The 26,507-nt window shown below is 36.5% G+C and overlaps 2 protein-coding genes and 1 long non-coding RNA gene across 3 annotated transcripts in view; 2 read left to right on the top strand and 1 right to left on the bottom strand.

Annotated features, from left to right (window-relative positions):
* Nucleotides 1-26,507, bottom strand: part of LOC141577946 (uncharacterized) — a 169,090-nt gene that overhangs the window by 22,112 nt on the left and 120,471 nt on the right. The gene's annotated exons all lie outside the window — the stretch shown is intronic.
* LOC105064687 (olfactory receptor 11H12-like) lies at nt 5,407-6,676 on the top strand. The gene has a single exon (XM_010949702.3). The coding sequence runs from the start codon at nt 5,525-5,527 to the stop codon at nt 6,470-6,472; it is 948 nt and encodes a 315-aa protein (XP_010948004.1). The 5' UTR covers nt 5,407-5,524; the 3' UTR covers nt 6,473-6,676.
* LOC105064722 (olfactory receptor 11H6-like) lies at nt 15,366-17,886 on the top strand. Its single transcript, XM_010949723.2, has 2 exons — nt 15,366-15,390; nt 16,901-17,886. Exons 1-2 carry the CDS (start codon nt 15,366-15,368, stop codon nt 17,884-17,886), a joined length of 1,011 nt encoding a protein of 336 aa, XP_010948025.2.

Raw genomic sequence — 26,507 nt, 5'->3', positions numbered from 1 at the left:
ATTAACCCAGTATTTAGGATAAATAGTAGAATAACCATGGACTTAGTCAGATCTAGTCTGAACTCTAACTGGATTACTGTTGACCCTGTGACCTTGAGCTAAATTTATTTGTTTCCATTTCCTCGTCTGTAGAAAGAGAACACTCAATCTAATAGACTTGCTAAGTCAGAAAATACACAGAAAGCATTCAAAAGTTTTCTGGTACTCAGTGCCTGTTTAATAAATATATTTATTTCCCTTCTTAATTCATTAAAATGCAGTTTAAAGTCCAAAGCTTACTGGCAACAATCTCAGTGAGCAGCCAGCCACCTTCTGTAAGCAAGAGACATGCAGCCCCTTTCTTTAAAACACCGACTGCTTATATTTCTCTAAAGTGATAAGCAGATGCTTAGCAACTCTGTAGGATGTAGGTGCAAGGGCGATAGCAGACTTGCTTCTTGCTTCCCATGAGCTTAACAACTTTTTCACCTTTCACGTCTGCTTTTGTCTAGGAGGGGTTTAATATTTTAAGAAGACCTACAAGAGCAGTAGCACATTCTTTTAAAGCACCTTTGAAATTCTGTAACTCAGGGTGAATTTTCACCCAAAAAACATCAGTGATAACTTTAGGATTAGTAACACTGAAAAATTAGGAGTTACTCTTTTTGAACTATTTAAAATATAGCCACATATATTTCATCCCTATCTAGATGTGATGTCCTTCCATTAACTTTTTTGATAAGAATAGTACTAAAACTGTGAGATTCTCAACATGTATAATTTTACAAAGAGAAACTTGGACTTGGAGAATGTAATAGATGGCCTGAGATACACACTGGGTGAGGTACACAGAGAGATAGTTCACCTTCCTTCCACTACCTAAAGCTGCCTTCCTTTTTTCTCAGGTTATGAGTTTTAATCCTATTAAATCCTATTAATCCGATAGTAACTGAGTTTTATATCACTTCTCATTGGATATGTAACTTTTTAAACTTTTATCTCTATGCTAAAAGTTATCTTAGTATGCAGTACTCTCTCTGATATAAAATACTTTATCTTCTTAAGTGGCAAGGATCATTTAGCCAAGATAGCTGGAGGTTGCTAATAACCAGAGCTGTGACATCCCAAGGCGGACCTGGGAGCATCTCTGAGGCACAGCATCATGGTGGTGTGTACACGGTTGTTAAAGAGACCATAGAAATTCTAATAGGAATAGAATGGGAGGAGAAAATCCATAAATTATCTCTTTAAAGGTCAGAAGCTAAACAAGCCACACATAAATCCAAGCATAGAGGCCATGCGTGAAACAGATATACAAATATTTTTTAAATTATTGTTTTTTAAAAAGAGTCACAAAGAATATGAACTAACTTACTAGACACAAATTTTCTCTAGGACCAGATTACTTTTCACTCTTCTCTTCTGATAGATGCTTGAGATAACACCCACTGCTGAGCAGAGGCAGTATCTACGGAAGAAGTCTCCCTCAGCCTGACATACATTCACCACCGGAAGGAATCCCTTGGGTGAAATTTTCCTATTCTCTGTTTTGGACAGAACAAGAATCATGAAAATAATTCACATTGGACATCTCTTGGGGACTTCTTTACTAAGAGTGAATAACTTTCGTATATTCTGGAAATCAGAACAGGGAGACAAGAAAAATCACATGTAAAGCAACTAAGCATTAAACATCAGTGGAGTTTTTAATTATTTTTCATTTAACCTGTAAGTACTAAGGAGACGTCTTCTGCAGTTAATCTCCAACTAGATCAAAATAATCAGATTCAGTTAACGTTTAGTTCCAACTGCAAGAAAAATCATATTCTGACCAATGTGATGTATGACCACCAATAGAAAACCCTGCCACGGATGGCATGCTCTAGTGCACGCCTAATGTTCTATAAATAGACAGGTGATCTTGGTCAGTTGGCTAATTTGTTTCAGTATTATCTATGATTACTTAAGATCCTGCTAGTTATGCACTGGCTGTCAAATTTACTAAGATACCAGATTTTTTAAAAAGAACATTGATAATAGAGTAAAATACATTTATTTTGATCTTTTAGATTTTTAAATAACTTTATTGTAGTGTGATTAACATATGAAAAACTGCATATATTTAAAGTGTACAATTTGATGAATTTTCATATATGTATTCGACCATGAAAACATCACAGTCAAGACAGTGAACACATCCATCAGCCTCTAAAAGCTGTTTTATGTTTCTTGATAATCATTCCCCTTTCCCATCCCTCCTTACAGCCTCCCTGCCCAGATGACTGCTAATCTGCTTTCTATTACATTAGTTTGAATTTTCTAGAGTTTTATAAAAGTTGAGTCATGTAGTGTGTACTTTTCATTGTCTGACTTCTTTCACTCAACATACTGATTTTGATATTTATCATGTTTTTGTACGTACCAGTAGTGCATTCCTTCTTATTGCTGAGTAGTATTCCATTGTATGTATATGCCACAATTTGTTAAGCAATTCATCTGCTGAGGGACTTTTCAGTTGTTTCCAGTTTTTGGCTCTTATAAATAAAATTGCTTTGAACATTTATGTATTTATATCTACGTATGACTTGAATCCTTTAAATTTTATTGACACTTACATCGTGGCCCAGAATATGGCCTTACTTAGTAAATGATCAGTGTGCACTTCAAAAGAATGCGTATTCTGATGTTTTTGGACGAAGTGATCTATAAAGATGAATTATGTCTGATTGGTTCATAGTGTGTTTCAGGTCTTCTACATCTCTGATGAGTTTTTGTCTGCCTGTGCATTCCCATCAGCAGTGAATGAGAGTTCGTATTGATCTATGTCCTTGTCAGCATTTGATGTTGTCAGGGTTTTGCATTTAGTTACTATAATAGGTGTGAAGTGATAGATGGTTGTTTTAATTGTAATTTCCTAATGATACATGATGTTGAGCATCTTTTCCTATGTTTTTTGCCGTCTATAGATATTCTTTAGTGAGATTTTTGTTTCAGGTTTTTGCCCATTTTTTAATTAGGTTGCTCGCTTTCTTACTGTTGAGTTTTAAGAGCTTCTTGTGTGTTTTAGATAGCAATCCTTTATCAGCTATGTCTTTTGAAAATATTTTCTCCTAGGGTGTCTTGTATGCTCATTCTCTCGCGTCTTTCACAGAACGGAAGCTTTTAGCTTTCACAAAGTCCACTTTTCAATGATTTCTTTCATAGAATATGCCTTTGGTGTTGTATTTCAAAAGTTATTGCTGAGGAGGGTTCAAGATGGTGGCTTACGAAGATCCTAAACTCACCTTATCACATGAACACAATAAATCTACAATACTTAATGGAATAATTCCCTCAAAAAGGGACCTGGAAACTAGATGAAGAGCCTCCACAACAAAAGGTAAAAGGAGAGTATGGAGACAGGTAGTCGAGTCAAACCTTACCAAGGGGAAAAACATACCCCAGCTGTGGAGTCCACAATTGGAGGGGATTACAGAGGTATGGGTCTTTTCCCTGTGGAGTGAGTGACTCAAGCTCCACATCAGATCCTGACCTGGAGAGAAAAGCCCCTGAAACACCTGGCTTTGAAATCCAGTGAGGAATACGCCCAGGAAAACTATAGAACTGAAGAGAATGGAAAACTCACTCTTTTTTATTTTTATTTTTTAATTTTAATTCTTGATATTCACTTTATTTTTTATTGAATGAAAGATTATTTAAATTCTATATTGCTTTACGATTTTCAGAGTTTCACACACACGATTTCGTATAATCCCATACTAACCGCTTTGTTTAATCCCCTGCTTCTACATTGCCCCACCCCCTTCCCTCTCCCCACTGGTAACCACTAGTTTGTTCTCTGTATCTGTGATTCTATTTCTGTTTTGTAATATTCACTAGTTTGGTGTGATTTTTAGAATCCACATACCAGTAATATCATACAGTATTTGCCTTTCTCTGTCTGACTTATTTCTGAAGTATTTCAGTCAATTAACTTAAATATTGATATTTCTTGCCCTTTTCTTTCATATCTAAAGAATTCTACCATGCTGTCCTTCCAAAAGTTATTTCTAAATTCTCCGCATTTTTATCATCAATGCCTTACACTCTACTATACCTCAATATTTGCCTCATTGGGTTCTCAGCACATCACCTCTGTATCCTCCAACAGATGCATGATATTTGAAATGTTCCTAAAGTTGAAATCAAAACTTTTGGTGACACGTTGTATCTTATTGCTCTTCAAACTTTGTCTTCTAGAAGATTTTTGGAGTCCCTGTTTCCGATGGGCAAGTGACTTATACAGAATGGTGCCTCAAAGAAGTTGTTACTGCTCTTTACTGATTCCTCAGAGAATGTGCAATAGTTTAACTCTTTAAAGAATCATTGGCTTGGGCAAGAACTTTCCTAATGCTACAGAGACCAAGTCCCAGGAGAACCTGTGATAAAGAAAGTGCAATCGCAATTTTTGTGTACAAAAATCTCTCTATCCAGCTGGAGTTGGAAGGCGATGATTCATCAAACAGGCCCTTAGAGATTTGGTCAATATCAAAACCATGATAGCTTCATCTTTTGAGCCTGGCAGCGATTTCTCAGAGCACTGGTGTGAAGAATAGATGGGAAAAAATTCCTTTTGAAAATTTTGTGTTTGTGCCTAAAATATAAACCCTCACAACTTTTAGGACTCACATTCCTGCAAAATTTCAAAGAAGGCAGATCCCTGACATCTTTTTCATGAGAATGTAGGATGAAGGAAGTTTACTTATGACAAAAGAAAGCATCTGACTTCTTTCATCTAGTGGAAGATTTTTATTTTAAACAAGCATATAAGGAAAATGAATCCCAAAATTTTGTGGAAAAAAATTCTTCAAAAAATAAACTCCCATATTTGGCTTTTATTTTGCAAACTTCTGTTTAAGTGAAAGATTAAGTGCAATCTTAAAGCCCCTGTACTCTACAGAAGACACTGCAACATCACAATATTAAAAGTCAGTGTTGGTAAGTAACCTTATAGCATAACATTTTTAAGATGCCTAAGCTAACAACAACAGGAATGCAGAGATACTGGCTTTAAAATGATTATTATCAACTTACTACGAAATATGTTCATTTCTTTTTCATATTTGAATAATATACTAAGTAACATATTTAACTGAGATGTAAATAGAAAAATAACTTTCTGTACTGAGTCTATTGCACCGTAATATGGGTTTAGGGTAAGAAACTAGTATGTTTATTAAGCATTAATTTCGTGCTATATGCTATGCAGAAACTGTCATAGATCATCCCTGCCACCCCACAAAAAATAAGCTTACAAAACGCATTTAACATTCTATCCTAGTAAAGGAGAGATTTAGAAGCAGGCAAACATTTATTTCTGTGCAGCCAGTTGCCTACTGTGCCCAAAACTCAGAGTATATAGCCAAGAACAAGTAGACTATGTTCTCTTCCTAAGTGATGATTCTTTTGAAAAATGAGTATTCTCTTCATTCCTAAACAGGAACATGTTTGAAACTAGTCCTAACTGATAAACACATGTCTCTTGACCTTGCAGGTTACTGAACCAATGAATACCTCTGAGCCAGATTCCAGCTTCCCTTTTGTAAGAGAATTTATACTCCTAGATTTTTCTTGTGAGTGGAAAATTCAGATCCTCCTCTTCTCACTCTTCCTTACAACATATGCTCTGACCATAACAGGGAATGGGTCTATTGTTTGTGTGTTATGGTGTGACCAGCGACTCCACATCCCCATGTACATATTCCTGGGTAATTTCTCCTTTCTAGAGATCTGGTATGTCTCTTCTACAGTCCCCAAGATGTTGGTCAACTTCCTCTCAGATAAAAAGACCATCTCCTTTGTTGGATGTTTCTTCCAATTTTATTTCTTTTTTTCTTTGGGAACAACTGAATGCTTACTTTTGGCCACCATGGCCTTTGATCGGTACCTTGCTATCTGCCATCCCTTGCACTACCCTAATATCATGACTGGGCATCTCTGTACCAAACTGGTCATTATCTGCTGGGTTTGTGGATTTCTGTGGTTCCTGATCCCCATTATTCTCATCTCTCAGATGCCCTTCTGTGGTCCAAACATCATTGACCATGTTGTGTGTGACCCAGGGCCACTATTTGCTTTGGCCTGTGTCTCTGCTCCAAAAACCCAACTGCTTTGCTACACTCTAAGCTCATTAGTTATCTTTGGTAACTTCCTCTTCATCCTTGGGTCCTATACTCTTGTCCTGTTAGCAGTGTTGCGAATGCCTTCAGCCAATGGGAGACGGAAGGCCTTCTCTACCTGTGGGTCCCATTTGGCTGTGGTATCCCTCTTCTATGGCTCTCTGATGGTGATGTATGTGAGCCCAGGACTCGGACATTCTGCTGGGATGCAGAAAGTTGCAACTTTGTTCTATGCTATGGTGACCCCACTCTTCAACCCCCTCATCTATAGCCTACGGAATAAGGAGATAAAGGCAGCCTTGAGGAAAATTCTGGGGAGTTTCAACACAATCTAAGACATACTAGGTGATCCCTCCATTATCAGGTCAGTATAGTCTAACCAAAAGCAACCAGAATTATATTATCATCCAAATCTTCAGATGTGGATTTAATGATATTAACTTCTATCAGCCTACAAAATTAAGGCTCTATGGGGCCACTTATAATCATAAAGTACTGAGATTATATAGATAAATGGAAATGTTGGATTCCTCTTGGCACTTAGACTGCATATTAAATAAGAAATGTACACATTTGGGTGTTTTTTTGATAGTTCTTAAGATTCATCTGTGATAAAAATTTCTAAATTCTATTTGATAATTTAGATGAACAGTTCCAGAGTCAATAAAATTATAATTATGTCATTTTGCTTGTTTAGTTAGCTGGTTGTAAATAAAAGAAGGAAATACATTCTTTCCGACTGTGGTTCTTATTATATTTGGCTTTATTATTTTCCTCGTAAATAAACCCTTAAAAGCAATCATGCAAAATTTCTGTTGGACAGTAGCAGTATGCTAGCTTAGTAACATACAGACATATGTTACTTCCTTGATACACTACCTCTTTCTAAGCCCCTAAAGGGTAGGTTCTAATTCTTTATATAACAGCGTCAAAGTGTTCTTTGAAATGCAGTATTCTGAGGACTAACAGTTTCACCAAAATGAAGTAGCACCAAAAATTTGATTGGTCAGGCAATGGGATTTTACGTAGTAGAATATCTCCTTCTAAAAACTGGAGAAGGAAATGATCTTGGGGATAAATTACTTAAGTTCAAAAAAATAAATAAATAAATGACAGTTCATTGTTATTTCTTGCTGAAACAGTGTTAAAATAACATTAAGGAAAAATTTTAAAGAAGGATCCAGAATTCAATCCCTATAACTATTTTAACTGGTATGTATGTTTTACATAATATAATGTCAAATTTATTCCATACTGTGGCAAGTTTTTATAATGAATTTTAGGAACTATAATACTCCATTCAAGTAATATGGCATGGATTGTAAATTTTTATGTGGTGAGGTGAATATTTTCCTAGGAGGAGAACTATCCTTCCCAATAGCTTGTATCTGACTTGTGAAAGACAAAAAAAATAAGAGGGATTAGGAGAAAAATGAATGTCACCACTATACAATAGTGACCACTTAGAGAATGACTACTCAGGGAATCAGACCATCCTTCTATCCATTACCAAGTCTTTCTCTGAACATTATTTCCATTCTTTTATTGCAAATAATAATACCTTAATAAAATCGTTACAAAGATTTGCCATAATTAGAAATTGAAAACCTAAATTAGGACTCATCATTTAATCCAAAACCAAAACTGCCCCAGGAAATTCAGGATGTTAGAATATTATATATGTATTTAACAATTTCCCCTATAGGGTTTTTACCTTAGGACAGTTTCCTGGCAAAGAGATGAATTACTCCGTTCTAAAGGTAGGAATGCATTTGTGAGTTTTGAAATGGACATCCCAGGTAAGACAACTGTTTGTTCTTTTCATGCGAGAAGATCTCAGGCTCTTTCTCAGATCTGTGCCATATAATCTCTCACTTAGGGAGGATGTTTTCTAACTCTGTATCCTTCTCCTGATTATGTGAGTTTTAAATTTCCTGAGATGAGATAAGGAATGGGCTCAAGAAGAACAGGTAGTCAAGGCAGGAAATATTTCTACCATAATGTGAGACTCCCTACCATGGGTTAAGAAGTCAATATATTTGTGCAACCACTGGTTTTCAGTGATCTCTTCTTACAACCCCAAATACTAGGACAGCTGCACAACTCTTTCCATAGTATAACATTACAACTTGTATACAACATTTTTAAAGATCAAACTGCATTCCAAAGAGAGAGAGAGAGGTGGAAGGATAAAAAGCGTTAAGAATGGCAGTTAGAAGACTGTGTTTGTTTGTTTGTTTGTTTGTTTCTGAACATTTAAACTTTCAAAAGAACACGACAAGGCAATATTTTAAAATAATTGTGCTGGTTATCGGTTTCCTCAGGGAAAATGAAAAAGAAAGTCGGTATTTTTTACTTTCAAGTATCAGTTATGGTGTTTTATTAGCTGCTTTTAAATTCTTGTTAAGCTGACCAAACACTGAATCTAACTCCCTCACAAAGTAAAATTTACTTATAAAAATAAACATTATATATGTTCAAAGTTTCAGGGAAAATAAGGGCATGGGGCACATGGGAAAACAATATTACAAGAAAAGAAAAAGTCGATTTTAGTTTAACAAATTTTAGAGGTGCAATTCACCACTATGGGGTTTGCTCTTATCAATAATAAAAGGAATAATAATTAACGTTTGAGCCACTTGTTTTGTGCCAGGCACTGTCCTAACCCTTTTACATACAAGACTTTATTTAACTACTCATGACAGCCCAAAGAGATCAATTCAGTATCACTGCATCTCCAATTCACTAAGGATGAAACAGGTACAAGGAGGAACTTACTTAATTAGAGATGGTGTTTGATCCCAGGCAGGCTAACTAGAGGGCCCACACTTTTCTACTTCTGTAGGGGAGAAGGGCCAACACTCTGGAATCAGACCAAATGATTTCTGATCTAAGTACTAGCACTAACTGTGTGAGCGTATGCAAGTTATTTGGACTTTCTTTTTTTATTTGTTTTAATCTACATTGAGCCAAGGATAATGCTTTCACCACAGTGTGGCTGCGATGAATAAATGAGGCAAGGCTAATCAGAAGAGGATCTTAGTGTTAGGGACAGCCAAGCAGGAATAACTCTCAGCAGGGACCTGTAGGCCATCACATCACTGGAGGACACGATCAGAAAGGCAGGCTGAAGCCAATGCTTAGTTCAAGCCCATTTTTTCACACTAAAAATGAGAGATGAAGAAACCAAATGCCAATGTAATGACATATTAGAAAGCACTTGAAAACAAGGTATTCATTCAAAAACAATTCTGATACCTGCTAGTTTTCTCAACACAAAGCATCCCCTCGTTTGAGGAAAGAATACACAAAAATGTTTTCTAGAATCACAACTGCAATTTCATAATGAATTTATTCTGCTTGATGAAAGGAATGATGTAAAAAATTTACTTTATTTTAGCAAAATGGAGCAAAAAATCAATGTGCTATTTATCAGTGCTCTGACGCTAGGTTGAAATCATATTTGCAACTCATCAAAACTCCAAAAATTCAAAGAATTTCCCTAACTCATGAGACTTTCTCAATAACAGTACTACGTGGGTAAGAAGAATAGTTTTGATCTTATATTACACATGGAAAATCTAGGTACATAAAGGTTAAGTGATTTATCACTCGGCACAGCTAGTACCTCGGAAATTCTGGATCTGGCCCCAGTTCCTTGAGTCACACTCCAGTTCTCTACACTCTCTACTGCCTTCCAGTGATCTCAAATCTATGACAACTTATCTTGCTACCAAATTAAAATAGGCAACATGGCAAACATCTTTAAAATATACAAACATACGATTTATAACCAAAAAAATTTGCTAAAGAAAAAATTCACAGATTCCCAGAAAATTGTATAAAAAGTGCCCCCAAAGAGAAGGATAGAAATATCACCCACCCACTAAAAATCATGCTTCAAAGAATATTTAGTTCTATGGGAAAAAAACTCATGACATAATGTCAAACAAAAATATTGACAAACTGCATGTAGTATAATTCCATTTTTTTAAAAGTTGCATATATGCATGATATAGAAAGAGAGTGAAAACTAAACTGTAAACTAGAAATGAGGTTGTAGATGAATTTAACTTCTTACATTTTTCTGTAATATTCATTTTTTCTAAAATAAGACTATATTACTTCCAAATAATAAAAATAAACTAAATTCTCCTTTCGAAAGTAAAAACATTTAGTGTTGACCAGTTTAATATATTCTCTACTTTTATGGTGGCACAATGGGAGCTTTAAAGGAAGCATGAACACTGAAATCTGGATAAACAGAGGACACAGAGTGAAAAGCCATCACGGACAATCTGTTTCAGAGACTACCTGTCATATAAATGAGCCAGAGAGGGCTTCTATATAGTGGCCGCTAGGTTATAACTTCTTCACAGCAGGCTGAATTCTTTAAGTTCCAAAGCACAATAGGGGCCAAAATTTTTACATATCCAACTGTTTCATATGTGGTCCAAATAAGCAGGTTTTTAGCCATTTAGATCCTGCCTGTTTTGCATATCCCAGGAAACTGTGCCCAACATCTGGCCATGAACCAAATAAAGACCCCAAGTTACTGCTGCCCTTCAGAAGTCTTTGGCGCAGTCCTCACCCTCCCCAGGGTGACATCACCTAGACAAGTAAGCCTTCTCTCTGTTCCCCTTCTTTCTCCTGGGAGTTCCTTAGCCCTCCTTCCTTTCTGAGTAGTGGCCCCTATGCCTACAGCCTCTAGAAGGTCTCCTGCTGTGAGGGACTTCCCCTGCATGCACATCTGTCAAAGGAGTCTCACCAAATAAAACTCTATATGCTACTGTAACTCAGGGCCAGACGTTTTTCCCTACTCAGCCCTGAAATCCCCTGACCCACCCTGCACACTCCTTGTAGAACCACCTTCGCCTAAACTAAGAAGCCACTCAATTTTAGGCTCAGAGGGTGAAAGGGTTCCACACACAATTTTTTTGGTGGGGGGAAATAACAATTTCTTCAATTAATAGAGTTGAACTATTTGTAGTCTCAAGACATAACTCTGGGACTTTGTTGACCAAGCCACAGTCCAGAATTCCCTTTTTTTGCCCTTTTCCCCCAGTAACCCTTACAAATACCATTTATTTTTTATCAGTGTTAATGAAACCTCAAGTTTACATTAACCTTACTATTACCCATTACACTTTTTTATGTTGCTGACATTACCTGGATAGGTTTTCTTTCTTTTTTTTTTTTGATACATCTTAAATGCATATAATCGAATTTCACTATTGAAATTTGCTTTTGATGCTTAAATCCCTCTACCACTTTTCAGTATTCTGATGAAATCCATGATAGATATTACTCTTCTAAAGCAGTTAATTTCACCACTGGATAGGATTCTGTTTCAGAGGTATTATCCACATTGAATTACAGTGTGTCTCCCTATAACTGTTAACTGTTATTATTTTTAATTCTGTACCTTGGAGAATAAATGGGACAAATTGAATTGCTCTATTAAATGATCACCCTTCTTCTGTTCAAATGGAGTCTTTTATTCTCCAATTTAAATATCTCAGTTCTGAGAAAATATTTGCAGAGACCGACGACAAGGGATTAATTTCCAAAATATACAAACAGTTCATACAGCTTAATATAAAAAAAAAAAACCCAATCAAAAAATGGGTAGAAGATCTAAATAGACATTACTCCAAAAAAGACATACAGAAGGCCAACAGGCACATGAAAACATGTTCAACATCGCTAACTAAACTACAATGAGGTATCACCTCATACCAGTCAGAATGGCCATCATTAAGAAGTCTACAAATAATAAATGCAGGAGAGGATGTGGAGAAAAAGGAACACTCCTACACTGTTGGTGAGAATGTAGTTTGGTGCATAGCCAATATGGAGAACAGTATGGAGATTCCTTAAAAAAAACTAAAAATGGAGTTACCATATGATCAAGCAATCCCACTTCTGGACATATATCCAGAAAAAACTATTACTCAAAAAAGGTACATGCACCCCAGTGTCAATAGCAGCACTATTTACAATAGCCAAGACACGGAAGCAACCTAAATGTCCATCAACTTGATGATTGGATAAAGAAGATGTGATGTATGTGTATGTGTATATGTATATGTATGTGTGTGTGTGTATATATATATATATATATATATATATATATATATATACACACACACACAATGGAATATTATTCAGCCACAAAAAGAATGAAATAATGCCATTTGCAGTAACATGGATGGACCTAGAGATTAACATATTGAGTAAAGTAAGTCAGACAGAGAAGACAAATATCATATGATATCACTTATTTGTGGGATCTAAAAAAGTCACAAATGAACTTATTTACAAACCAGAAATAGACTTACAGACATAGAAAACAAGCTACGGTTACCAAACGGAGAAGGGGTGAGGGTGGGGGAAAAATTAGGAGTTTGGGATTTGCAGATAACAAAGTACTATGTATAAAATAGATAAACAGCAAGGACCTACTGTAAAGTTCCTACAAGGAACTATATTCAATATCTTGTAATAACCTATAATGGAAAAGAATCTGAAAAGAATACTTCTAAATCCCTCTAAGCTGCTTTCTCCAAATTCACCGTAGTTTGCTCATGTTCTTCTTAAATTATGAGACCTAGAATTTTTGAAAGGCTCTGTATCTGTATAAAGATATCTACATCAGTATCAAACAGGATTAGATCATCACCTTCATTTAAAAATTCTAAAGTCACATTATTAGTTGTGGTGATCATAATGTTGACTTAAATGTTTACTTTCCTCCGGCTAAAGTGAGATTGAAAGGACAAATTCACAAAACAAGCAGAGGAACAGGTTACAGTCAAGTATGAATGTAACTGTTCTTACAGATCCAAAAATCTCAGCATTACTACAGCATACTTGGGGTTGATATTGGTGTAGAATCATGGAAAGAAGGGAACAGATAAAGCCTTTGAAGTGGTTTGTAAATTCTTTGTAACAACTAACCTGTCTTTATTTATATCCTTTGGTTTCCTAGAACCCTTTACTCCTACATTTTCATTCCTAAATCCAGTATCATCTCTATGGAGGGAAAATATAGCTTCATTACTATAAAAATACACACAGATGCTGCTGGTTATACTTAATATTCGGATCCAAAGCTTAAGGCCAACTTATTCTTCAGCTTAGACCCAGGCCTCATCATCTTCCCTTTTCCCCAAGAGGCTGGACCAATTTAAATCTCACTTAAAGAAATAACTTCTAAGATGTGGCCAAAACTTTCTCATTGTTATTCTTAGATGAGGCCACTGGGAGAAGCTGGGCAATCCAGGAGGGCGAGACCCAGTCTTGGCATATTTATTACAAAGTGTGAGGGGAACAGGAGCTCAGTGGTAAGGCCTGGCTGCACACAGAGCGCTGTGGAGCACCCCCTCCGAGATGGGATGTCGAGGACAGAAAAGCCACAGCTCAGAACGTGTTTGCTCCATACTCTCCTTTACAGATAGGGGTGTAATTGGTTCTTCCCAAACCAGGAAAGACCACAGTACCATTTACAACCGCATATAACCACCTTTTCAAGTTGTTTAAGCAATATGCTCATTTTCTGGGCTTCAAATCATTGCTATATTTGACAATATTGTCTTCCAACACTCACCCCCTTTTAGAAGCCACATAAGATACTTGGGTGCCAGCATCACTGTGTTTGGCTTTGCTGCACATTTTCTCCCACTGACATGAGAGACGAGGAAACCGAAGCTGACTGCATACTCCAGGAGAGAGAAACCTAAATTTGGACGTCTCCTCTCTACTGGATTCTGTAATTCTCATGCAAACACTTCAGGTAACTCACAGCTCAGAATTTTTTGTAATGTCTTTTTCACTTTCCTTTAACCCTGTGCTGTAGTTTCTCCACATGAAAATGTAAATTAGAATCGCTCCCTTATAATGGAAACTGGTTAGAATCTCAATTATATAACATAGCCTCCAGTATCAGAACTTGTGTAATTAAATGTTGGGTTATATGTATTTTATCCATAAAAGCATAAGTGAACATGTTTAAATAAAATAACTGTACATTTCTTAAATTGAGATGTTAGCTGAACCACATGGGCCAGGAATAAACTGTGGAATGACAGCTTTATTCTATATCTCATTACTTATTCAAGTCATATATACCAGATTTCCTGACCCTGCAGATGATGCAGAAGAAAATATGAGGCAGTAAGAGAAGAACATTTTTGATCAGCCACACAGGAAAAACATGTTACAGACCATAAACACATTTTCTTTAGGAGAGGGAAGTCAAAAACAGTTTGCTTACCTATTTAAAAATATAAGGAAAGAATTATAAAAGTTATTCAATAAAAATATGTTACAATACAGACCATTAGATATAGAAAAAGACTGAGAGAGTAGATAGCAAAAAAGTGTGCGCGTGCACACACACACACACACACCCCCTTAGGGCATGATTATAACTTAACAGCAAGAAAGCACTGAGCACAAAGCAGAGTGGATGAGGGGCACATAAGGAAAGATGAGGTGATTCAGACAGAAAGGCGGCTTCAATGGGGTTGTCTCAAGCAGGCTCCTGTCATGAATCTCCTGCTGTTCACTTGGACTGAGGCTGTGTCCCCATACAAGTCTTGTTGCCTTGCTTTTGTTTTTAGCAAACTGTAGATTCCAGTCTTTGCATTTTTTTTTTTTTTACATTTTTCCCTGACTAGAAGCAATTGTTTTCCTAATTGGCATGTTCATTGATTGAGACAATAAATATTTAATGAGCACTGCTAATTTATCTTGAACACTGTCCTAGGTTCAGGGAATACATCAGTGAGCAAAGTAATGTCCTCTTATATTCAGGTGGCTGGGACAGAAAATTCATTCTACGTATATAATACAGTGCCAGGTGGTGATGTGCTTTGTAGAAAACTAAAGCAGAATTGGGAAACAGAGTAGCAGAGATGGGCTAAATCAGAAAGGCCTCGCTGAGTCTCTGACTTTTACCAGAAAACTGAATGAAGTAACAAATTAAGTCATGCGAATATTGGCAAAAAGGAGTGACAGGCATTCCAGACCTTGATACCGTCCACACTTGGCGTATCAGGTATCAGCACGGCTGGATGGGGTCCATAGAGGGAAAAGCGGTAGGAAATGAGGACGTGAAGGAAGGTCTCAGGGCCTTATAGACTGACGTAAGGAATTTGGAGTTGTATTAGGAGGTTGAGAGCAAGTAGTTGACAAGATCAGATTCTCTAAAGCTATGTTTTGAACATGGGGCCTAAAGGATCTGTTGACGGTTTGGATGTAGAATACTGAGAAGGGTGGGAAGGTTGTGGCCAAATTTGTGGCCTGAGCAACTGAGTGATGGAGGTGCCATTGAATGATACAGCACAGAAGTAAGGACCAGCCAGTTTGGGGTGAGTACAACCAAAATTTTAGTCATGGGCATCTTGCATTTTAGGTACCTTCCATAGCAAATGGAGATGCTGAGTAAGAAATTGGGTAGATAAATCCAGGTTGCAGAAAAGACTTCACAGCTCGGGAGAGAAAATTTGTCTTCATCTCACATGGATAGTTTTTATGTCAAGGAACTAGCTGACAGGTCACTTACAGAGAGAGCATAATTGGAGAAGGAAAAATATCAAGAACCGTGTCTTGAAAAAAAACATTTACAGTTCAAGGCAACCGGAAGGAACTCTTATCATAGGCACCCTGGATAACCGATAGAAAAAGTAATGAGAATGAATAGTCCATGCGCAGATCTTTAATTAATGTAATTCAAATCTCAAAGTGCTTTTAATAATATATGCCACTGTAGTTATTTTTGTTCTGTGTGGCAAGATAGAGAGAGAGAGCACCATCGTGAGGTACCTTCCCAGGATGTGATAAATTTCACCTGAGGACTGAAGGCCATGTACTCTAGTTGGGGTAAATTTCAGCTAAAAGAGTAATCATGTTGTTTTGGAGTCTGACCCCCATTCGTACCAATTTCATTTTTAAATTGTTTATTTAAGGTGATAGTGCATGGAACTTACTCTTCTTCCACAAAAAACTTTTATTACAAAGAGGACCAAGTTAAAAAGAGAGAGTACTTTGGAGAATTGTGCAGATGTCACTAAACACTGAGCAAAATTAACAGTGCAAATTGTGGAATTTTTTTCACAGAGATATTTATACGTAAGATGGAACACAAATGTCACAATTGACCTTGCTGTAAGCAATCACTGATAAAATGTTGTTTTCCTTACCTCTTTTCCAACATTCCCAATACTACATAAACAGAAACCCCATCTAAAACTATGCATGTGATGTTATTAAAGATTACAGTAGTAAACAAACTCTTGCTTTATGGCTATACATTCCTGCAATGTTTTCTTGTCTCTTTTTACACAGATTTTAATTGTTTAAACCCCGATATATCCTAGATAGATAGATAGATAGATAGATAGATAGATAGATAGATAGATTATATATAACATTCATCCCCAGGTGGATGTTTCTGAGCTAAGCCTCTGAATGGCAAGGAGCATCTACCTTGGTTTATGTAGTGCTGAGGACGTGACACAAAGGCTGATGTTTAATGGACCATGATGGGCATGGTGAGCATGTTGACAAGGCTATAACAAGCAGCTACACCTACAAGTTTCTTATTTCTTCCCAGTGTCACATTGGGACAAAGAATGCTGGAAATCTTTAAGCACTCTAAAACTATGCTGCTATTTGAATTGTAAAGTCATTCAGAGAACATCTTCATGAGAAAACTTCTGTAAAGTCATTTGTAACATGGTAATGTCTTGTTATTGCAGTTTTAGGGGAAAAAATAGTGAACAACGCAGGAAGGAATAATCACTCTGACCCTGTGAGTGAATTCATTCTTCTTGGATTCCCTTGTACCTGGGAGACTCAGATCCTCCTCTTTGCATTCTTCTCTGTGATCTATGTGCTGACACTAATTGGAAACCTGTCCATTATCTGTGCTGTGTGGTGGGACCACCACCTCCACACCCCCATGTACACCCTGCTGGCCAATTTTTCGTTCCTGGAGATGTGGTATGTCACCTCCACTGTCCCCAGTATGCTAGCCAGCTTCCTCTCTGAGACCAAGACCATCTCCTTCATGGGCTGCTTCCTCCAGTTCTACTTCTTCTTCTCCATGGGCACCACTGAGACCTTCTTCTTGTCTGCCATGGCCTTTGACAGGTACCTTGCTATCTGCAGGCCCCTGCGCTACCCCACTGTCATGACAGTTCAGCGCTGCATCAGAATGGGAGCCTGCTGCTGGCTGTGTGGCTTCTCCTGTTTTCTCCTCCCAGTTTATCTCATCTCCCAGCTTCCTTTTTGTGGCCTCAATACTATTGATCACTTTTTATGTGACCCAGGACCCCTTATGAAGCTGTCCTGTGTGCCAGCTCCTGCCACTGAGATCACCTGTGCTGTCTTTAACTCAGTCCTAATTTTCTCCACTTTCGTGTTCATTACCAGCTCCTACACCCTGGTGATCAGAGCGGTACTGAGGGTCCCCTCAGCAGAAGGCTGGCGTAAAGCCTTCTCCACATGTGGCTCCCATCTGGCTGTGGTGTCCCTGTTCTATGGCTCCATCATGGTGATGTATGTGAGCCCAACAGCCGGCAATCCAGCAGGGATTCAGAAAATTGTGACCTTATTTTATTCTGTGATGACGCCACTTTTCAATCCCTTGATCTACAGCCTCCGGAATAAAGAGATGAAAGAGGTCCTGAGAAGACTGTTTAGGATCATGATATCTGGTCAAGGACAGCCTCTCAAACACTAGAATCCAAATATATGTAGGACATATAGTGATAAAAAATTATAGGAGGTTTGGTTTTAAGTAAATTCCTATAGTCCCTGGAATATTTGCAGGGATGCATCTCAATGAAGCAAATAGCAAATAAGACCTTACCAGAAAGTGCATAGATCTTGTATACTAGGCTTTATTATATTCATGTCTCTTTTCTTGTCTGCATGGGAACAGGAAAATGCCAGACATTCTCAAGCATTTTTCAAGAAAAAACAATATATAACCCAGATGTCAACCGCTCAGTTTCTATCTTTTGCAAATTTCACACACACACACACACACACACACACACACACACACACCCATACAAGCAGGGTCATGTGTGCTTCCCTCCTCTCACTCCTAATCTACCTGCTGTCTTATTTTGATCACATCAGTCTGCATGGGAGACTCATGCCCTTCAACATTTTATCCAGAATCAAAGTCATTCTAGCTTTGTGTAGGTTTCTAAACTTGACTGTAGGGTGGGGTTGAGAATGACCACCGTGCTGAACACCCAATCACTTTCTCATATTATACCTCATGCTGCCTCTTTCTCTTCATTTCTCATCCTCTCCCTACCACCCACACGAGTGACCAGAACATCTCTCCCTTCCTTATTCAGAATAATTTTGTCCATATGTGGGACCTTTGGGGTTTGAGATTCGTCCTCAAGTGCTTATAGAAAAACTTCTTCTTAGCAAAACCAATTTTTGAACAGGATCTTGTGAAAATAGTTTTCTCCAACTGGTTACTGTTTGGGTTCTTTTAGGGTGATGCAATTTGATATATTCCTTCCTTATTATTAGTACCACCCAGGAAAACTCAATACAAAAGAATAAATATACTGAAACAAAACAGAAATAAGATTATTGGAAATACGATTACCTGGCAAAAAAAAAAAAAACCTAATGAAGCAATAATAACTTGTATTTTAAATGCTTTATGATTTTTTTCAAAGTGCTTTTCTCCCTGTATGTATTAGAATGAAAATTAGCCATGCAGAGAGGATAATGTGTGTGAGTCTGAGGACAGAAATAAGATAGTATAGCCAATGTCTGAAATGAGGTATATTACTCTCCAGTTAATCTTCAAAGTGCCCTGAAATCATCTTATTCCATCTAAGAAAATAATTCTTACTTTGAGAGGGCACAATCTTATCTACTAATGAAATTGCACCCAGTTCCACAGGAGCACAAAAAAAGACCAGATTCACTAGTCTATCTTCGTTTTAGCTACGCAAGGGAAATAAAAGTCAGGCTCTACATAAAGTAATAGTATGACTTAGTTTAAAGCTTGAGTGCAAGGCTATTCTGCAAAGCCCTTTGCGTAAATCACAAAGCAGCAGCTCCTCAGCATAGGTCTGAATCAGAAGTTCTTTTATGTCCCACTTCCTCTGGGGAAACTCTCACACACATCAAGGGGCACATTTCTGCTCCCAGGGCACAGGCTGGGTGGCAGGCACCACTTTCTCTTTTGGACAGCCTCCCTTATGCCAGGAACAACCTGCAGACCCTTACACAGTATCCCTCAATAGAGGAGAGAGGAAGTGAGCATGCAGCCTTCCTCATCTTCTCTCATTAGAAGTACTGAATAAAAGGGGGGAGGCAACTGTTTAATCCTCCAATTCTCCCAAAAGAAAGAGGGAGAAGTTAGGGATTAAAAGACAGCCCATTAATACTCATCAGTTATCTCCTGAACTGAAACTCAGAAATCTTCTCATCCCAGTACTTATTTCTTTGCCTATGTTTTTACCAAGTGCTAGCAGATATTTTTCATGATGTGAGTTTTCACAAAAATAATTTCAAAAAACGATTAAAAGCAGTAAGAAACTTTAAAATGGTGGCCTCATGCAAAGTAAAAATATAAAAAATAATAATCAGAAAGAATGTAATGGAAAGAAAATGCCATTCATAATAACAACAAAATGTACACCTCTAAATAAACTCACCAAAAATCTGTGAAGTGTATACAAGGAAAACCGCAAATACTTAACTTTAAACAGGAAAAGAAAATGAATAAATGGAGATACCTACCATGTTTCTATATGTAATGAGTAAATGATGTAAATCTGTCATTTTATCCCAAATAAATTTATAGATTTAAGGAAAATAAAATAATGATAATAACATTAAGGTCATACATGTCCAAATGTTCAGTTATTAGAGATTAAGTGAATTATCATATGTTCAAATTACAGAATATTGTACAGATATCAAACAGATATTCAAAATCATATTTTGAAATATAACTGATGAGTTGGGAAAATGTTAACAATATAATGCTGCTTAATCTTTTTTTCCAAAATAGAAAAGACTTACATAAGTGTTTCCAAACTTATTTTGTAATTAAGAAAATACAGGAAGGAATTACATAGAAAATTTCACAGTTGCAATCTTTTAGTAAAATTATAGGTGATTTTGCTCTGCTTCTTGATATGTTTTACAAATTTACTATGATAAGCTTGTCATTTTCTTCTTACCAAATTTTTTTTAAAATGTTAACTCAAAAATATCAACTTGACAGTGTTAAAGAAGATGTATTCTTTATATCTAATTCTCTCAGAGTGAAATGGGGGGATCTTGCTTCAGGAAGTGAAGCAAAATGGGACTCTGGCCTGGAGTCTCGGTGCTACTAGCTGAAGCAGCCACTGGTGAACTTTCAGCAGCAAAATCTGGAAAGAACTTGGATGATAGACCCCGTCCTCAAAACTAAAACTGGCTCAGAACTGATATACCTTCAAGAACAAAATAAAGCATACATAAAATGCACAGATACACAAGCAAACTTTTTATATCTTGTATTTCCTATAAATGTTCTTGGAGATTTTACTTGCTGCCTAGAGCTCATTTAGGACACAAGTGCTGCATGTGTAGTTTTTGAGACATCGTCAGTGTCCTTTTAATAGCACAGTGGCTTAAACTAATCACATAAATAGACTTAAGTATGACAGAAGTTTCCGCTTCTTGGTTTTGGGCGCTCTCCTCCAACCTGTCCTCCTTTATATAATCTGCATTTTCTCTTATCTATCTCAATTCCTCAAGCTTCCTCACAGAAAGTCAGCCCTGGAGAATAATCTGAAATTGTAAATAAATTACACAGTCACCAGTAAATAAGTTGTTAAGACCATTATAGTATGTACACATGATAGAATGTCTTACCAGTAAGAAGATAGTTTTAAAGACTGTCCCAAAATATGAGTAAAGACTTAAGAGATGCTATTAAGTGAGAAAAATAAGATTCAAAATTGTTATAGTATAATTAGAAAAGAATTAGAAATGAAAAAAATGGGGAATATGCAGTAAGGTATTAATAACAATTTGACTTAGGTGGACTAGTGGTGCCATTAATTTAACAGGGAAGAATAAATCTGACTCCATGTTAGATCTCTTCCTTTAGCTCTAACCCAGAGCTCCCATTTCCTGTGCTCAGTCATGCTGGTTCTTCACCTTTTGCAAAGGAATGTTGCCTATAGCCTGAAATATACAGGATAACCCATTCTCAAGCTTCTAACCTTTAAGGGTATAACACTTTTCCATTCATGTAAAGATAAAAAGTTGCAGAACAGAGAATAACATTCGTGTTGTTGGAGGTTTACAGGAACATCATGACCTGACCTACCTACATGGACAGCTGAAAGAACAAAGGATTTTGACACTAAGAAGTTTGAAACAACCAACTACACCCTCTCCCTTTTTTAGTATAAAAGGAGCCTGAATTCTGACTTGGGTAAGATGGTTCTCCAGGACATTAGTCTGCCATCTTCTCTGTCTGCTGGCTTTCCGTATAAAATCATTATTCCTGGCCCCAACACCTTGTCTCTCGATTTATTGGCTTGTCATGCAGTGAGCAGAGTGAGTTTGGACTCGGCAACATTAATACTGTTTTCTATATTTCTGTATTTGCCAATTTTCTGACATAGTGTAAATGCAAAGAGCAAATAACTATCAGTGGTACACAACTTAAAATGATTAACACTTGTATGTGCAAAAGGCACTAATGGTGTTATTTCTGGGAATACAGTGCATAGAAGAGGTATTTTGAGAGATTTGGTCTGGTGAGTCTCAGGCCTTTGAAACTGTCTCCCTAAAACAGTCTCCTCCTCAAGAGTAGTCAGTATCAGCCCTGTGTGGGGGAAATTGACACAACTTGTGTATTTCAATAAGCTGTTTCCTCAATAGTTGTGTCATTAGCTTTCTCTGTATCATTCAAAGCCACTCTATTTATGCATCCAGGAACTTTTCCTGATTTTCCTCTTGATTTTCATTACATAACACAAGCTGCCTGAGACTGTCTTTAACAGTTTAGGCACAAATGAATGATATTATTGACCCAGAACTACATCCCACCCTAGAAACCAACTTCTGTTCACATTGTTATTATAGGAACTCCCTGAGCTATGGCTTAATATTGATAAAATGCACACTATCTCCCCATCTCACACATACTCAAAGGTGGTATTTAGATACTATAATCATGTATTTTCTCTATCCCACAATATTCTTTCCCTCCTTGGAAACATTCTTTCACTCACTTACTCATTTTTTAAAAATTTACTCATCTCCCAAACATTTATTGGGTGTCTCTTATGTGCCAAGTGTTGGGCCCAGGCTTGGGCAAATAAGGAAGTTCAAAATACTCACAGACTTTAGAGACTAAAAAAGGAAGACAATGATGGATATATGAAGTATATACATGACTATGAGAGTATACTCCTGAACAAAACTACATGAGTTTTTGTTTTTTGTTTTTTAACATTTTTTTATTGAGTAATAGTCATTTTATAATGTTGTGTCAAATTCCAGTGTAGAGCACAATTTTTTGGTTATACATGAACATACATACATTCATTGTCACATTTTCTTTCGCTGTGAGCTACCACAAGATCTTGTATATATTTCCCTGTGCTATACAGTATAATCTTGTTTATCTATTCTACATTTTGAAATCCCTGTTTGTCCCTTCCCACCCCCTGCCCCCTTGGCAACCACAAGTTTGTATTCTATGTCTATGAGTCTGTTTCTGTTTTGTATTTATGTTTTTGTTTTTGTTTTTGTTTTTTAGATTCCACATATGAGCGATCTCATGATATTTTTCTTTCTTTTTCTGGCTTAGTTCACTTAGAATAACATTCTCCAGGAACATCCATTTTGCTGCAAATGGCGTTATGTTGTCAGTTTTTATGGCTGAATAGTATTCCATTGTAGAAATATACCACTTCTTCTTTATCCGGTCATCTATTGATGGACATTTAGGCTGTTTCCATGTCTTGGCTATTGTAAATAGTGCTGCTATGAATATTGGGTTGCAGGTGTCATTTTGAAGTAGGGTTCCTTCTGGATATATGCCCAGGAGTGGGATTCCTGGGTCATATGGTAAGTCTATTCCTAGTCTTTTGAGGAATCTCCATACTGTTTTCCACAGTGGCTGCACCAAAGTGCATTCTCACCAGCAGTGTAGGAGCATTCCCTTTTCTCCACAGCCTCTCCAGCATTTGTCATTTGTGGATTTTTGAATGATGGCCATTCTGACTGGTGTGAGGTGATACCTCATTCTAGTTTTAATTCACATTTCTCTGATAATTAGTGATACTGAGCATTTTTCATGTGCCTGTTGATCATTTGTATTTCTTCCTTGGAGAATTGCCTGTTTAGGTCTTTTGCCCCTTTTTGAATTGGGTTGTTTGTTTCTTATTAAGTCGTATGAGCTGCTTATATATTCTGGAGATCAAGCCTTTGTCAGTTTCATTTGCAAAAATTTTCTCCCATTCCATAGGTTGTCGTTTTGTTTTATTTATGGTTTCCTTTGCTGTGCAGAAGGTTGTAAGTTTAATTAGGTCCCACTGTTTATTCTTGCTTTTATTTCTATTGCTTGGGTAGACTGTCCTAGGAGAAGATTTTTGAGATGTATGTCAGATAATGTTTTGCCTATATTTTCTTCTAGGAGGTTTATTGTATGTTGTCTTATGTTTAAGTCTTTAATCCATTTTGAGTTAATTTTTGTATATGGTGTAAGGGAGTGTTCTAGCTTCATTGTTTTACATGCTGCTGTCCAGTTTTCCCAACACCATTTGCTGAAGAGACTGTCTTTATTCCAATGTATATTCTTGCCTCCTTTGTCAAAGATGAGTTGACCAAAAGTTTGTGGGTTCATTTCTGGGCTCTCTATTCTGTTCCATTGGTCTATATGTCTGTTTTGGTACCAATACCATGCTGTCTTGATGACTGTAGCTCTGTAGTATTGTCTGAAGTCTGGGAGAGTTATTCCTCCAACCTCTTTCTTTTTCTTCAGTAATGTTTTGGCAATTCTAGGTCTTTTGCAGTTCCATATAAATTTTATTATGATTTGTTCTAGTTCTGTGAAATATGTCCTGGGTAATTTCATAGGGATTGCATTAAATCTGTAGATTGCCTTGGGCAGTGTGACCATTTTAACAGTATTGATTCTTCCAATCCAGGAGCATGGGATAGCTTTCCATTTTTTAAAGTCTTCTTTAATTTCCTTCATCAATGGTTTATAGTTTTCTGTGTATAATTTTTTCACCTCCTTGGTTAGATTTACTCCCAGATATTTTATTACTTTGTGTGCTATTTTAAAGAGGATTGTTTCTTTACTTTCTTTTTCTGTTGATTCATCATTAGTGTAAAGAAATGCAACTGATTTTTAACATTAATCTTGTAACCTGCTACCTTGATGAATTCTTCAATCAGCTCTAGTAGTTTTTGTGTGGACCTTTTAGGGTTTTATATATATAGTAACATGTCATCAGCATATAGTGACACTTTTACCTCTTCTTTTTCAATTTGGATCCCTTTTATTTCTCTTTCTTGCCTGATTGCTGTGGCTAGGATTTCCAAGACTATGTTGAATAGGAGTGGTGATAGTGGGTAGCCTTGTCTTGTCCCAGATTTTAGTGGGAAGCTTTTGAGTTTTTCACCATTGAATACTATGCTGGCTGTAGGTTTGTCATATATAGCTTTTATTATGTTGATATATGTTCCCTCTGTACCTACTTTGGTGAGAGTTTTTATCATAAATGGTGTTGAATTTTATCAAATGCTTTTTCTGCATCTATGAAGATGATCATGTGGTTTTTGTCCTTTCTCTTGTTGATTTGATGGATTACATTGATTGATTTGCGTATGTTGAACCACTCTTGTGTCCCTGGGATGAACCCCACTTGGTCATGATGTATAATCTTTTTTATGTGCTGTTGGATTCTATTTGCTAATATTTTGGTGAGGATTTTTGCATCTAGGTTCATCAGTGATATTGGCCTATAATTCTCTTTTTTGGTAGTGTCTTTGCCTGGTTTTGGTATCAGAGTGATGGTGGCTTCATAGAATGAGCAAAACTACAGGAGTTTTGATATCAGCTCACCACTTAACTAGCTGTGTTAGCTTCAGAAGATTACATAACCACTCAGTGTCTCAAATCCTCATTTATAATGGGTATACAAAATTTACACTATATTGTAAGAATTTAGTAAAATTACTTGGGAAGGGAATTCCTCACAAAGTGCACATTGAAAAAGGTAGATAGATAGATAATAAAAATAGATTAGTTTAGAGAATTAATGTAAGTTAGTAATTACAGAATGTTTAGAACAAGGTCTGGCTTTAAAGAAAAAGTAGAAAAAATCTTTTAAGAATCATATGTGGTTTATAAAGAAAAAATACAGAAAATTCAACAAAATTGATAAACTTTAGTTATAGTGACAGAGAAAGAAGAGAAAAACTCAAATAACATACATCATAAATTAAAGTGTGGACATTACTACCAACTTTACAGAAATAAAGATTATAAAAGCCAACAAATTATATAACCTAGATGAAATCAACAAATCCCTAAAACACACAAACTATCAAATGTATATCTCAAAAAGATATAGACATCTGAATAGACCAATAACAAGTAAGGAGATTAAAAGCGTAATCAGAAACCTAGAACAAAAATAACTCAAGGACCAGATGGCTTCACTGGTGAACTCTACCTAACACTGAAAGAAGAGATCTTTCTCAAACTCTTCAAAAAATAGGAATAAGCATTTCATAATTCATTCAAAAATCTAGTATTATCCTAATACCAAAGCCAGAAAAAGACATGACAAGATAAGAAAACCACAGACCAATATCCCTAATGAATATAGATGCAAAAATCATCAACAAATACTGGCAAACAGAATTCACTAGCATATTAAAAGAATTATACACCATGACCAAGTGGGATTTATCCCAGGAATGCAAAGACAGTTCAACTTATGAAAATCAAGTAATATAATACACTGCATTAGTAGCTTGAGGGGAGCAAACCACACGATCATCTCAACAGAAGCAGAAAAAGCATTTGATAAAAGCCAACACCCTTTCATGGTAAAAACGCTCAACAAACTAGGAATAAAAAGGAATTTCCTCAAACTGACAAAGAATATTTATGAAAAACTCACAGCTAACATTATATTCAATGATCCCCCTAAGTCCAAGAGCAAGATCAGATGTTTTCAGAATAAATTTCTTAAATCTTTAAAGTAACAACAGATTCCCAACAGAAAAATGGACAAGACTTAAAAAAGTCATTTCACAAAAAAGAGTATATCCAAATATAACACAGGATGT

Source organism: Camelus bactrianus, chromosome 6 (genome assembly GCF_048773025.1).
Source record: "Camelus bactrianus isolate YW-2024 breed Bactrian camel chromosome 6, ASM4877302v1, whole genome shotgun sequence".
NCBI lineage: Eukaryota > Metazoa > Chordata > Mammalia > Artiodactyla > Camelidae > Camelus > Camelus bactrianus.
The sequence above is the reverse complement of the archived record's forward strand: the minus strand, read 5'-3'. Positions and strand labels throughout refer to the sequence as shown.